General features: G+C 37.7%; 1 protein-coding gene across 15 annotated transcripts in view; it reads right to left on the bottom strand.

Annotated features, from left to right (window-relative positions):
* Nucleotides 1–15,329, bottom strand: part of ANKS1B (ankyrin repeat and sterile alpha motif domain containing 1B) — a 1,093,604-nt gene that overhangs the window by 369,052 nt on the left and 709,223 nt on the right. For 9 of the 15 annotated variants that reach the window (XM_063076116.1, XM_063076120.1, XM_063076121.1 and 6 more), the window contains exon 1: nucleotides 14,029–14,232. In XM_063076116.1, the coding sequence (XP_062932186.1) occupies nucleotides 14,029–14,232 (204 nt within the window). Of the gene's footprint in view, nucleotides 1–14,028; nucleotides 14,233–15,329 lie in introns of those variants that run through there. The other 6 variants (XM_063076110.1, XM_063076111.1, XM_063076113.1 and 3 more) reach the window with 1 other exon arrangement.

Genomic DNA, 15,329 nt, shown 5'->3' with positions numbered 1-15,329 from the left:
TACGGTACTGTGCCAATGGCATGTGCTACTGTATGGCCACTCAGCCTGAATGGCTCAGTCCTCAGAGTAGAGATGCAGTCGATTAATCAAGGTCTCCTGTGAATAAGAGAGAATTAAGGTGACGTGATTTTCTAACACCCTGTAGAGTTATTTGACATAAGGTCACTGAGAGAGAGGTGGGTTGTGGATATTTTAGTGTTACTAGAATATTCACGTAAGCTTTTTCCTTGTGTGCACTGTATTAGGGTGGCAAAAGCAATGAAACCTTGTGGCAGTTTCTGTGTACAACTGCACTCCTGCACTGGCTGATCAGTAATTCTAAAGTGGTTTGCCAGCTAAACAGGACGGGCACTCTTGTCATCATCATGATGCATTGCTTACTGAAAGCACACAGCTAGCCTAAATCTAGTTCTTACCACTACCTTGTGAACTAGATGGTACTATCTCCCATTCGTACACAGGAAACTGATGCTCACAAAGTTTAAGTGACTGACCCACAACCTCCTACAAAGTAGGTGAAGAAGCCAGACTGTGAAAACCATTCTGTGCCTTAAAGTGCAATTGTCTTTCTGATTCCTGTTGAGCAAGGATTACAAATTTCAAATGAGCCCTCACATTGCCCTGTAATCCTAATCCACTTTCCCATTAAATTCACCTTCCCACTTTCTAAAATGACTTTCTAATATGTTCTCTATCCTTAAATCTTCCACATCCTTTTCTCACAATACACTAGAAAATGGAAACCACCAAAGAAAACCTTTCTCCATATTCTCAGCACCTTATATACAAATCATTATGGTACCCACCCTCACTGTCTTCCCTTCTGTTGTAAATAGAAATATCCCCATTAAAGACCAATCTCTCCACTTTGTTCTGCATCCCAACTCCTCTCACCTTTATTCATTCAATAAATCCCTCTTTCTTCTCCAATATCAATACCTCTCTTTGTTTCTGATCACTCCTTTCAATAGCCAAACATAACTCCAGTTTCTCCTGTTTAAAAAAAAAATCCTCCCTTTGACCCCCAAATTACCCGTCAGCCACTAGCTTATTTCTGTGCTCCCACTGTCAGAAAAACTCCTTTTAACAGTTGTCTGCTCTACTCCTTGCTCCATCCAATGCAATATGGTTTCCATAGCTCTTCTTTCACGGACTGTGCCCTTGTCAAGTTCTCCAGTGGTCTCTGTGTTGCTAAATCCAGTGGCTACCTCTCTGATCTCATCTCATTTGATCTCTCATCAGCATTCTACCCAACTGATCATCTTACCACGGAGCAAGTTTGGGCAGGTGGGGGGAGATCATTCCACTTAGACAGTTTGAGTTTGATGGGTCAGTGGAATACATAGGAGATAGAAAACTTTGCTATTGTTGAATATGGGTGAAGTCACCTAACGTGAATGTATGGAGTGAGAAAAGAAGGGGTTAAAACTTAGGGTACAGACAGAAGCAGGGAGTGCTAAAAAGAAGACAGAGAAAGGGGTAGGAGATGCCAATGTTATAGAAGCCAAGGAGGAAGAGAGTTGGTCAACAGAATCAAAGACCACAGAAAGATCAGATAAATAAGGTCTGTCAAGAGTGCATAGTATTTGCCAATTAGGAGTTCATTAGTCACCATTTGCAAATAATTTCAGGATGGTAACAGAGGCTCCTGGTGCTAAGGCCTGGCTGTATTGAGCTGAAGGGCAAGGCGGCGAGTGCAGGCTTTTCTTTTGAGAAGCTTGGTTATGAAGGGAAGAAAAGTAAGTGGTAGTGTCCTGAGCAGATGGAGAATTGAGGGAGAGTTTTGAGAAAAAAAAATGTTATATCTGAGCTTGCTTAGGGATTATAGAGAAGAAGACTTACCTAATGTCACACCATTTATGCTAGAACTAAAAATAGAATCTACTTTCGTCTCCCAGATTAATTTAGATTTTATATATGTAAGAGTTTTAAAAACTATAAATTCTAATAAGAATTTAATATGGTATTTTTCCTTCCACTCTATCATAATTACTTACCAGGAAGTCAACTGATAGCATTTTTTGACTATATAACAAACCCTCCACCCCATTCCACCTGCCACCCACCAAAAAAAGAACTTTATTGTTATTCATTCAGCAGTTCTTAAAGGATTGAATTGGTATGAATGATCTTTTGCTTACTTCCTTTTGAAAGAGTGAGGGATTTCTGGAGTAGATGTTTGCCAGCCTGAATGTTCCTGTTCGCTAGTTCTGGGCTAGCAGATAACCAGATGGGCTATGTCATTACATAGGCCTGGTGAATGCTAAATGTTCAGCTTGCCCTTTACAAGATTACTCTTTTCTGATGAGAGAATTTATAATATAACTCCTATCAAATAGACTTGAGATACTTTAGTTTCTAGACCATGAATTTCAAGATCTCCTTCAAAACTCTGGAAGTACAAACCTCATTCTTGTTGCCAGCCATCTAAGTAGACATTGGCTTATAAAGCCAAGCTGTTCCACAATGCTTTGGGTATGAATCCTAATCATCTTTGCATAGTCCAAGAGAAGGTAAAAGTACAACAATCTGAAATTTAATTCTGTGGGCCTGAGGAGCAGAAATCAATGACTTGATATTCGGAGACCTATATTAATTATTCATTTTATTTTTCTCTCCTCCTAATAAGCGTCCATATTCATAAGTAGAGTCATAAGTGCTCTTGCTTCACAGTACCTATTTTAGATCACATGCTGTTAAACAAATAATAGTTCCCAATGTCTGTGATGTGCATGGTACACACAGACTAGCTTAGGTAGTCTGCGATGAAGTTGGGAAGGTGCATACAATGATCTGTAAAATGCTGTTTCTGTGTCTCACTAGCCTAAGTTTTCTTGTGGATAAAAATTTGTAGCCATTCATAACGACAACTCATTACACCTTTCAATGGATTATACAGAAGGACAAATCATGTTTTCCATGAACACTGCTACTGTTTGATGCAGTGTCTCCTGTATGCATGAAATGACTCCCACTCAGAAAGTCTCATAGTCTGAGGACAAACTTGACCTGGAGGTTCAACTGTGTTTTTATAACCCTGTGTCTGGTGAAAAGCTTTCCTTAGCCTGAACTGTATAATCTCTACTTGAGGCAAATTTTTTCTTCTCTCTCACCTCTCTTCTTGGTACTCCTCTGAGCCAGCAGCCCCCCAGGAGCAAGGAATGTTTATGCCACTTTTGTTTGTCTAAAACCCACACTTTTCTCAGCTCACAAAAATATGTTGTCCCAGCAACTCTTAATACTCTTATTCAACAACCTTTTCCTTTGGACTCAGATTGACCTGGGTTTGAATCTTGTCTGCTTTGGACCAGACATTTAGTCTCCTATAACTAAGTTTTTTCACTTATAAAACTGGAATAATACTACATACTTTGTAACATTTGTGGGATAGGTAAAGATAATGTATGTAAAAAGTATCTAACAAGTTTTTATAAATAATAGTTATATCATTAAATTGGTTATATTTTCTTTCCTTTCTGTGAAACATAAACTTGCTAAGTATCTACTTCCTTGGGGCTCTTCTATTGGATCATTATCAACAGTAAGGATGCCAAAAAAATGAATATTTCTGGTAAATGTGATTTATTTAGGGGCCAGCAGAGGCTGCAAGATAAAATGAAAAGCACGTAGGGTTAGAAAGGTAGGACGTTCTTGGTTCTGGCTTTGCTGGTTCTCATATTAACTAGCAGAGTGACCTTGTGTGTGATTACCCATGCACGAAAAACTATAAGTTATCAGAAAGATTGCATTTATCATGATGAAAGAGTAGCATCAGATTCTTCAGACATTTAAACTCTTATGTAAGCCTCAATTAGGTTGAATTTAATTGAGTAAAGAAAGAATTTATTAAGTGATCATTACGGATTGTGCTTGGCAACATGATGGATAATAAACAAAGGATATACATGCACATGTATTCAAATTTATATGTTGAAGTCCTAATCCCCAGGGCCTTAGAATGTTACTTTACTTGGAGATAGGTCTTTACAGGGGTAATAAGTTAAGATGAGGTGATTAGGGTGGGCCCTAATCCAATATGACTGGTATTCTTATAAGAACAGGAAATTTAGGCACAGATGTGCACAGAAGAAAGAAAATGTGAAAACACAGGGAGAAGATGGCCATCTGTAAGCCAAGGAGAGAGGCCCAGAATAGATTCTTCCCTTGGAGCCCTCAGAGGAGCCAACCCTGCTGACACCTTGATCTCAGACTTCCAGCCTCCAGAACTGTGGGACGATAAATTTCTACTGTGTAAGCCACCCAGTTGGTGGTACTTTGTTATAGCGGCCCTAGCCAACAAATAAAAGGACCTACTATGTGCTGGTGGCTGGGAAAATAACACTGAACAGGGCACTGTTCTTTCCCTCAGGGGAAGGAGTTAGGTAAAGAAGCAGATAGTTCAGCCCTGTGTGAGAAGCCTGCTCCCACAGAGATGTGTACAGGGTGCCAAGGGAGGCCAGTAGGGAGAGTTGAGCAATACCAAGGGATCTGTTTAAGGCTCCCCAGCAAGGCGCCTCTAAGCCAGGCATCTGAAGTAAGAATGAGTGCAAGAAGGGAGTGTTCTGGGCAGAGAACAGTGCGTAAGATGCAGTGTGTGCAAAGCATGGACTTGTGAGCAGGTATGACTCAGCTGTAGGACTATAAGTGATCCGACATGGCCAGAGCTCAAGATGAGTGGAGGATGAAGGTGGATTGGTGAGCAAGGCCCAGATCAGTAGGGGGAAGGCTCCACGGAGCAGGCAGAGGGACCAGGGCCTTGGGAAATGGGTCTTTCCTGTTTAGGCAATCTAGAGGAGATAGGCTATGTTAGGAGGGAGGGAAACGATGAACACAAGTGAAGATGTATGTTTGCTTGGCAGTGAGGGTTCTGGCCTTAAGAAGAAGTGGGAAAGAGGTAGAAAGGTAAAAAGAAATAAGTGCTTTTAGGGCAAGGCCAGTGTCCTTTCAGTGTTTGCAGTAAGCAGTGGCTCAGGAAACATTTGCTAATAACTGAAGGGAGGAATGATGAAACTGTATGGTTTTACTGAATTGAGCAGGGACTTTTAGGTCAAAGAAGTTTGGTTTTGAAATCTAGGCTCTGTTGGCATTTTTTTTAACATTGATGAATCTCATTCTCTTCATTTATAATATGGTGATACTAATACTTATTGATAGATTTAGGTGAAAATTACATGGAATAATTTATGTGAAACTGTATAGAACTTTAAATTTCATTTAATTAATATTTATTAAGAAGCTACTATATGTAAGGCACTGTGCTAGGCGTTAGCAATACAGAGATAAATAAGACCCAATCTCTGTCCTTAAGGAACTACTTTTCTAGGGTGGGAAGTAGACATCTAAATAGATAAAATAATTGCGATGCTGTATAATAAGGATTAGCACAGGGCTAAGAACAGGGAGCCAAGGGTGCACAGAGAAGGGGCAATTCTGCCAGCCAGATGACAGGATGGTATTAGGGAATACTGCCAGGTGGAAGTGATGCTTAAGCCGATTCATGAGCAATGATACAAAATTAGGTGAAGAAGGAAAAGAAAGGAATTCCAAACAGAGGGAACAACAGGCTTCCTTTGCAGCTGTGTTTTTCTAGCTCCTAAGCCTGGGTAGTTGCCTTGCCAAAAATATAGTCCAGTCTGTGTGGTTAAAGCAAAACCACCCTCCCTAGCTCTTGTGAGACTCCTGAAGGCTGGATCTTGCTCTGAATATCCACAGCTGTTTGGGTTCTCTTCAAACAGGACTTCAGGAATCCTCATGCAGCCACCTGCCTTATCCCCTCACTCCCTTTCTCTGCCCTCTTTCTTTATTCCCTACCCTTCCTCCTTTTGCTTTCCTCTTCCTCCTTTCATTAAATATTTCCTGTGTCTACATGTGTAAACCATGTGCTGTACCTGGAGATACAGAGGACCAAAGCATATTTCTAACTCCTGAGGAGTTCAAAATCAAGAGCAGAGTCAGCAAATGATGGCCCATTGACCAAATCTGCCCGTTTTTATAAATAAAGCTTTATTGGAACATAGCTGCTTCCATTCATTTACATACTCTGTGGTTGCTTTCATGGTACAACAACAGAGTTGAATAGTTGCAATAGAGACTGTGTGGCTTGCAAAGCCTAAAATATTTACCATCTAGCTCTTTATAGAAAAAGTTCACCAACTGCCACTGTTCTAGTGTTTCTGTATGGCAGAGGGGGTGCAGGTAAATGGGCAGGTAAATAAGTAACCAGTAAGATAAGTTTTATGAAAGGATGATACAGAAGAAGGGTCCCCAATCCATACTTGGGGAGTCAGAAAAGTATTGACAGCTAAAAGAAGTGACAACTAGGCTAAGAGTTAAAAGATAAAAAGGAGTTAGGAGGGAAAGGAAGATCGTTCTTGGCAGAGAGAGTAGCATGAGCAAAACCCAGGCAATGAAAGAAAAATATGTAGTTCTCCACTGCAAAGAGAGAAAATGTTAAGAGATGAGGCAGAAAAATAAGTTGGGGCAAGGACATAAAGAATCCTAAATACAAAAATCATGTTAAGGATCTTGGAAATATCTTACAATCTCCCATAGGTAATTGAGAACCTTTGAAGAATTTTAAGCAGAGTAGTACTAAAGCAAATGTGTGCTTTAGAAAGATCACTCTGGCTTCAGTAATAGTTAACATTTCTTGGACATTTATTCTATGCCAGGTCTGTGCTAAATAGTTTGCATGCATACACGTACATGAAAATGTTTACTGAGTAGCTGGACAGCCCTGGAAACCAGGTGGAAAGAGGTGATGCACAGAGAACAGATGTGGATCTGTGAGAACTAATGATCTCCCTAAGGGGTGGAAGGGTGGAGTGCCACCCTCATTTAGAGGCATGAGGAGGATTAGGAGGGATTGGAAAGGGCAGTGTAATGTCATGGAACCCAAATGGGAGGTGAATAACCATCAAGAGTGCACAGGGAAAATCAGATACAGTAAAGAGAGCAAAGAGAAATGAAGTGAGGAAAAGAGGGGGTGGGGATTTGGCAAGAAGCAGATCACTCAAAAGCAGCTGACTTAAAAGAGAACAATTTTAGCAGAAGAACTGGGAAGCAGGCTGGATTATAGGGGTTAAGGAGATGACTGAAAGTGAGAAAATGAAGGTCATTGCCATTGAGCACTTGTTTGAGAGATTTGTCCCTTTAAAGAAGAAAAGAAATATGATTGTGGCTGGATTTCCTGAAATTAGTCTGTAATTCAGCAGTTTTCTGAGTCATGAGATAAATTCCTCATCCCAAATATCTGGTCATTTGAAGCAATGCTGGAGATCAAATTGTGAAAATATGCTGCATGACTAAAGGCCTATTCATGTGAGCGTTAGTTAGTAATGGGAGTTATATTACTGTGTTATTAGAAAACGGAGCAGCATATTTTAATGCTTAAAACTTAATCAGAGTAACTTCCAGATGGCAGAAAAGGCTCTTTGCTATCACCAGATTAGAATCGTGACTAATGTTTTCTTCTGAAAGTCATTCTTCCAAGATGGTCATCCCTGCACATGCCCTGATTTGGGACTTTCTGCTGCACAAATAATCAGTATCGTTCCAAGGCTCATGGGATATATAAGAACAATTAATAGCTCTGCTAGCACCAATATTATATCTTGCATCTTTGAAGAGCTCAAAATATTAAATAACAACCCAAAGAACATTTCTTCTAGATCCCTCATTAGATTGATTTTACAGATGAGTAAACTGAATCCTAGAAAAACAAGACAGTGAAAATGAGAAGTCTTATTTTAGTTCTCTTTTACATCTTTATGAGACTATTGCCCTTATATTTGTAATTAAGCTGCTGTCCAGATAAAGAATGACTTCTTTTGGCTTTGCCTTTTAGATACCAACAGATTTTAAATGCCAGTAGTTGAAAAATGTTTTTTTTTTCCTTTTCTTTCTTTCTTTTTTCTTTTTCTTTTTTTGTGGAATTGGGTTTGTAACTACCAGCCTAAATGAGTTTAGAAAATTATAGCTGTACTTTCAATATAAAGCCACCCACTCAACTCAGAGCCTAGCCTATTTCAGAAACAGGAAGGCGTAGGGAGTGTGGCAGGTATTTTTCTCTTGTACCTTTAAATCTTAGTAACTTCATAAAATTTTCCTAAACAATATTTAAACAAGAAATCATTGTGGGGATGATTAATCTTACCCTTTGGGGACAAATTATTTTTCTACTTCCCAAGCTTAATTTCTTACTTGGATCATGATATGCTACTAAGTAACTTAAAAGGTCATTTTATCAGACTAACTGCAAATGGTGCTCCTACTACAGAAAAGTTATGTAAAAGTCCATTAGCATATAAAATGCACCAAAGAAATGGGAAAAAACCATTTTGAATACTTATAAGCTCAATTTTGCTCAATCTTTTGTTCAAATGGATGACTTCCAAGAGCTCTGTGGCTCCACTTCAGTGTCCAATAGGCACTGCTCACATTGATCTTCAGCAAGTCCTTTTCAAATGCTACCCACCCAAGTGTACAAAAATCAGTATTATTTTTATTTCTTACTCTATAAAGGCTAAATTTTTAACATTTTAATAATGGCCAAAGCAACCCAGGTCAACCTAGATGGCAATTGCTAGAAAAACAGGAAATGCAAAACAACAACAACAAAAAAAAGAGTTGGTACAACTTCATTCTTTCCCCTTTTTGATTAGAGTTTAAAAATGTAACTTTCAGCTAGTTATCATGGTGAGGCTATGAGTCAGTCCTCCTCCAACTAAAATAAACTTCTTAATACAGTCTTTGGACTGTAAATCTACAATAACCTGCTAGTGTTTTGATGTTATCAGTATCTTTATCTTCCTCTACTTTATGTTATAATAGATTTTACCTTTTTCGTTATCTACCTCAATTTGTTGCTGGAAAAACAGTTGCTAGTAAGTACATACGCTAAACAATGGTGATTATATGGAAGGACAAGTGGCAAGATCCCTATGATACAGTGTGTATGTGTGTATGTGTATGTGATATAGTGTGAAACGTGTGTGTGATGTGCTTGAAAATAAATATGACAGATCTGAGGGCAATAGTGCATCCTGCTTGAGGGTAAGATCATGTCTTGTTCGCTGTTATCCCTAGTACTCAGCAAACGTTTAAACAGTGTTTTTCCCTGGCACCTAGCAAATGTTTAAAGAGTGTTTGTTTCATGAATAAGTGAAGAGTACTAATGCTACATGTTCCCATTGGCAAAACAAGGCTTCCAGTTTAAAAATGAGACTGGAGGTCCTCCTGCAACAATCTGTTATGGATTTGGTTTTTACAGGCCAATTTCTATGTACGCAGCATCACACTAGGAATTGTGAGAAAGTCAAGGAAATTGAATACACAGAACTTGGACTTGAGGTACTTCCAGTGTAGTTGGGGAGACAAGATATGTAACAAGTGAAAATTTGACTTCTAATTCTGGAGAGAGAATAATGGTATGACAAATGTAATTTTTTATAGTAACCACTACGTGAGAGAAGAGAGGCTACTAGAGACTGGGGTCATTAAGGAAAGCTATGTAAATAAGGCAGAAATTGAGTTAGATCCTTGAGGATAAAAGACAGTGGGGAAGGAAAATAAATAGCAGTCCAGGAGGACCAGTGAGAGAGTACAGATAAGCAAAGTTATCAAGACAAGAATAGACAGTTTACGACTTAAAGTTAAGGAGACAGTCATCAGGCTTGGAATAAGAAAGATGATGGTAGAAAAAAACATAGTAAGGAAATAGATAAGCATGTGCATTTTGTATAGTAATCACTTCATACCTAAACTCCTTGGTGGAAAAAGAGTAATGTTCAAACAGACACATTCTATATGTTGCAAATTTGAGGGAAATGAATGAGATGTTAGAAAACCACAGCAGCATTGCCAGAGGCTAGTGAGCAGCAGTGGACATGCCCAAGCAGGAGGGAGGTGATGACTTAGGACTTCAGAGGGGACGAACAGGTAGGGTAGGACGAACAGGTAGAGTAGAACATGAAGGGTCTTTTGCTTTCAACACAGGTGTGACTTTCCTGAAGTTTTAGTTGAAATAATGTACTTTTATAGCTATTCTTTGTACCAATTTCTATTTATTTTAATATTTTTAAGAATGCTGAAGGGTTTAAACTGTGTGCATGACTATTCAGCAAACCAGAATGAAATACAGAAGAAGTTTGAAATTTTGACTTTAAGAAATGGAAAAAAAAAATTGCACATTTATAAAATCAAGGAAAAATATTAAGAGCCCTAAGGAGAGCAATAATTGATATATTTAAAAACAAATGGAGGTCCTTCTTTTATAACCATGTCTAGGAATTGGTGTAAGTAATCTTTCTTAAAGTTAATCATAGCATGTAGATAAATCATCCATATATTGTGTTTATGTGTGAGAGTAAGTAGAATAGATCGAGCAAAACATTTTTGAAAGCTTTCAATAAACGCATTACTTTGAAAGTTACTTATATGCACCCTTTAAACTCACATTCATTAATGGAATATTGATTAAATAAAAAATTAACTCCTGATAATGGTTCCTAAATAAAGTATATCTATGGATGGATATATGATGATGTTTCAACCAACATTAATTATATCCTCTTGATGTCTACTGTCTAGTTCTAAAAAGCTAATAAGACCTGCACTGCATCATAGTTAATAGGAGTGTGGTGCTTGTTGCTTAGGCAACAGGATGAATAAATGCAGGTCAGAATGTGCTTCAAGAAAAACAAAAGCTAGAATATGATACTGAGTGGAGACTAAGCGGGTCTAACAGGTTTTTCACCACATTAATGAAATCTGTTTCTTAAAGTGGGCCAATCATATTAGTGACTTTAACTAAGTCTATAATTAAATAAGTCAGATTATGGAGATCGATAAACAATTTTTATAAAAGTAGAAATTCATCTTTTACAATACAAATAGTAAATAAATGATGTATAATAGCATGTAAAGCACTTGATGACACCATTTTATGATTTGATTCATTTTCATAATTAATTGCCTCCTCTAAATGATATTTCAAAGTTGTTTTTTTGTTGTTACTATTGCATTTTATTAATATTATTGGTATAAAGGATTATGCTAGTGGCCTTATATTTATTAACTCATGTTTTCCTCCAAAAGGTTTGGGATAGGTTTTACTATCACTTTCATAGATGAGACATTTTGGCTGAGACATTAAATAGTATCAAAAATCACAGCTTATGAGGCAGAATTAGAATTTGAGCTTTTAGAAGTAGAGTAGAATTGTGGTTACTAGAAGCTGGGGAAGGCTGGTTAGTGGACACAAAAATACAGCTAGATAGGAAAAATAAGTTCTAGTGGTCTACAGTAATGTTAGGCATATTTAATTAACAATAATTTATTGTATGTTCTCAAATGGCTAGAAGAGAGGAGCTCAAATGCTCTCATTACAAAGAAATGATAAATTTTAGCAGTGATGAATATGCTAATTACCCTGATTGGGTCATCACATATTGTATACATGTATTGAAATATATCTCTGTACCCCATAAATATGTACAATCAACACATGTCAATTAAAAAATAAATTAATTAAACAAAATTTTTTTAAAACAGAATTTGAGGCTGGCTCATTTAGCTCGGTTGGTTAGAGCATGGTGCTGATAACTCCAAGGTTCAGAGTTTGATCTCTGTACTGGCCAGTTGCCAAAGAAAGAGAGAAAGAAAGAAAGAAAGAAAGAAAGAAAGAGGAAGGAATTTGAACCAAAGAATTTGAACCAAAGTCTGACTCTAAAGTGTCACAATGACTTTCAACTCCGTAGTCCACTGAAACTCAGAAAGAATTTTTGTGTCTGAAAATCAACTACACTGTATATTGATAAAATAAAAATAAATAAATAAAATAAAAATGTTTTACAATTCTGTACCCCATAAATATGTACAATAAATATGTTTCAATAAAAAAATTTTTTTTGGATTTCACCTTGTGTTTCTTTTTTAAAAAAATTTAATTTAATTTTATCAATATACAACGCAGTTGATTTTTGTGTCCCTTTACCGAATCCTCCCTTCCCTCCTCCCCAAAGTTGTTTTTTTTTAAATCATTCTGTCTTATGAAGTATTTGATTGGGTCATCTGAATTAATAATGTTTTCTTATTTTCTGCAAGATTATAGATAATGCTTGGGAATTAAACAAATGAAGACAGTAATCTGTGATTGGACCTTGGTTTTGTCACCTATGTCCAGGATTTTTGCCTTCCAGGTACATTTGGTAGTGCTTATACATAATTCATTCATGAATGTTTTTTACAATTTCTCCCCAAATGCTCATTTGAAACCTGTTTGATTAACCTTTCAGTTTGAGGCTTTCAAAAAGGAAGTATATTTGCTCATAAGAGTTTAACATTCAGAGGAAAATTAAGCTGAATTTGTCTTTCAGAGTGGCAAATGATCGAGGCAATCCAAAGACCTAATTTCTAGTGGAACCAGATAAACTTGGGGAATGGTTTGTGGGGTGGGAATGAGAAAGCCCTATTTCAAGAGAAAGGGGAAAAGAAAAGACCTATCAAAATATGCAGTAACATAAATAATGATGAAAAGACTTTCATTCTGTTTGATAGTTCCTCTAATTCTTAGTGCTATCTGTTTAGTGTCCAAGTCTGTCCTAAATCTGCCCAGTGTCCCAAGACTATCATAGTAACTGAAGAACTTTCACTTTTTTCCTATTTCAGTACCCACAATATCTTGTCTATCTAACCAGTGACAGTACTTAATAAACATAAGAAAAATATCAGTAGCTATATATCTCACTATAAAACAAAGCAAAACAGCAAAACATTCATAAAAGAGTCTGTGTATACAATTACTTAGAGCTCATATGTCTTACTTCATTTATGTCATTTTTTAAAAAGCCCATGGGTATACACAGGTTTGGAGAATAAGTAAGAGTGTAACAATTTTAATATTTTTCAAATCTACAATAGTCAAATCAAGCTTGGACAAAAATAATCTCAAATGGAAATAGAAAGAGCTGACTAGCTCTCAGTATTTTATTATCAGTTCTGGTATAGTTCTTAGCAAGCTGTAGGTGTCAACCCCAGCATTTTATTTAGCAACAACTATTAATTACTTCTATAAACCATTTGTGTGCTACATGCCTATGTTGTGTAGGTCTCTCTAAATGTAGGGATCACTGATATGTGTGATAGGACTTTAAAAGCAAGGAAAGGTAATAAGGGCTGTGACGTAGCTTAACAAGGGGAACTGATAAGCACTGGGGGAGGTGTGGAAATGATTAGAAAGCTGGATTGTTGGCCTGCACACCTCCCCATCCTCCTTCCTCACCTGTATGCAACATGGTGGGAAGTTTGCACACACCAGGTTTAGACTGCATGTAGACCTGGATTCAGAAGTACATGAAGGTACCTGAGTCCATCAACCTCTCTTTGTAAATATCGACAGGTAATTGACCAACATGTTTGTTTTCCTCCTAAAGTAATAAATAATACTTCATTGCTCTTCAATCAGCATTTGTAAGTCAGTGAATGTGCTACATAATTGACCATCTGAAGCAGTTCGCTAATGAACTGCAGGTTGTCCACACGATTTAAAGTGCTTATTGAACAAATATCAGGAAAAAAATGATCTTCACACCGTAAACATAACAAATTATCTAATTATTCATTAAATGCTGATGTTCAAGTGACCTAACATGCTTTAGAAATCTAGAATTAGCCAAAGAGTAATATAATCTAACTGGGTATTCTAAGATTACAAATTTATAAAATAAATCACACACAGGATGACAGGGCGAATAGAAATGTTAATCTTCTTTCACTGCCTATAAATAGTACTCTCCCTGGTTCATTCATATAACACACATGTATATGGATGCACACAGATCTCATTTTTCAGCAAGTGTTTCTATGTACACAGTAAGTTCAGTCCTAAGGGCATCCAGTTTCCCGATGCAGTTACATATATAAAACTGACCGATTTTGGTGCAAATCAGGCTGCTCCTGAGCCATATAAGACACATAAGAAGCAAAGACAGACAAAAGGCAGCTCCGTTGACACAGAGAGCGTCTTACCATAAACTGCACATTGTCAAATCCATTAGCCATCAGGTGGTTCTCGTACTGAGGTAGCCCAATGCTTTCCAACCATTGTCCCACTGTTTGGACAGGGCATCTGGGTCCTGTAAGAGGATGAAGAGGGAAGCGTTTGAGCAGGGAGTAGCCGTCCACAGGGTAATAGCGGTAGTCCTGGGCTGAGAGGTGGCATTGCCACATCATGCTCCTGGGAAAGTTGCTATCAAAGGAGCCCGCCAGCTTGACAGATTAACGTTCTCAGCGAGAGAGCAAAGTCAGAAGTAAAACATAGTTTGCCAGGCAGGCTGTGGAGTATGACTTGATCCTAGCTCCACATTTCTTACATATTAATCTTTACTACCGACCAGTACGTCATACAGCCCCCAAAACCGGGCAGCAGAAGAAGGCATATCAAGCTGTCAGCTTAGGCTGGTCTGCGTTCTATGTGATTGTTGGAGTACTCCACAGTGAGCAATGCACGGCCGGCAGCCAGAATTCTTTGTATCAAGTACTCCTACACTCATCAGTATGCAGCTCCATGCTCCTTGCTCCCCCTCGCTGGCTCTCCCCTTCATTACCCAGCCCAGGCTACACCTCGCATTTTCAATAATAGCCATCAGATAAGGCAGAATTTTTTTTTTTTTTTGTCTGCAAGCTGTAAGCCTGCTGCTGCTGCTTCCTCCTACACACCCATCCAAGCGTCAATCTTGAATGATGAGAGCAGTCAAAACAAATGCAGAAAATAGCAAGATTCAAAAGCAAACCAAAGAGCTTAAATCTGAATTGAATCTTCATACTGGTTATACGTTACAGAGCTATTTGTGGTGGAATTTCACGTTTCCAAAGACACCAGGAAATGCAAAGCTTGAACTACAGCTTATAACAGAGCTCACTACAGGTTCTCTTTTGCCTTTTCCTTTCTTTCCTTTCCTTTCTTCTTCTTTTAAAATGCAGCATGGATAAATGTTTCTGATCTAAAGCTTTACAGTATTTGGAGAAGAATTATTCTTTTTATTTACCATGCTGTATCAAAATAAACCTCTGTGAGATATTTTTTTCCTGTTTGAATTACTGCAAAAGACAGGAACTGCTTAGCAGTCTTGAAGTCAGGATAATTTATTTCTTGTTTGTAGTGCTTCTTCCAAACGAAAATATTATTAGGCACAAGAAATCCTTTTCCCTCTGATATTTATAACCCCATCTACCAGGGTTACCATTCTAAATTAGCTGTAAAGGTAACATTAACTTGGTAGAGTTTTTAATAAAGAGGAGCTCTAACTAAAAATAATTCAAGAATAACA

This window comes from Cynocephalus volans, chromosome 12 (genome assembly GCF_027409185.1).
Source record: "Cynocephalus volans isolate mCynVol1 chromosome 12, mCynVol1.pri, whole genome shotgun sequence".
Classification (NCBI taxonomy): domain Eukaryota; kingdom Metazoa; phylum Chordata; class Mammalia; order Dermoptera; family Cynocephalidae; genus Cynocephalus; species Cynocephalus volans.
This window is presented reverse-complemented; position numbering and strand designations above follow the sequence as displayed.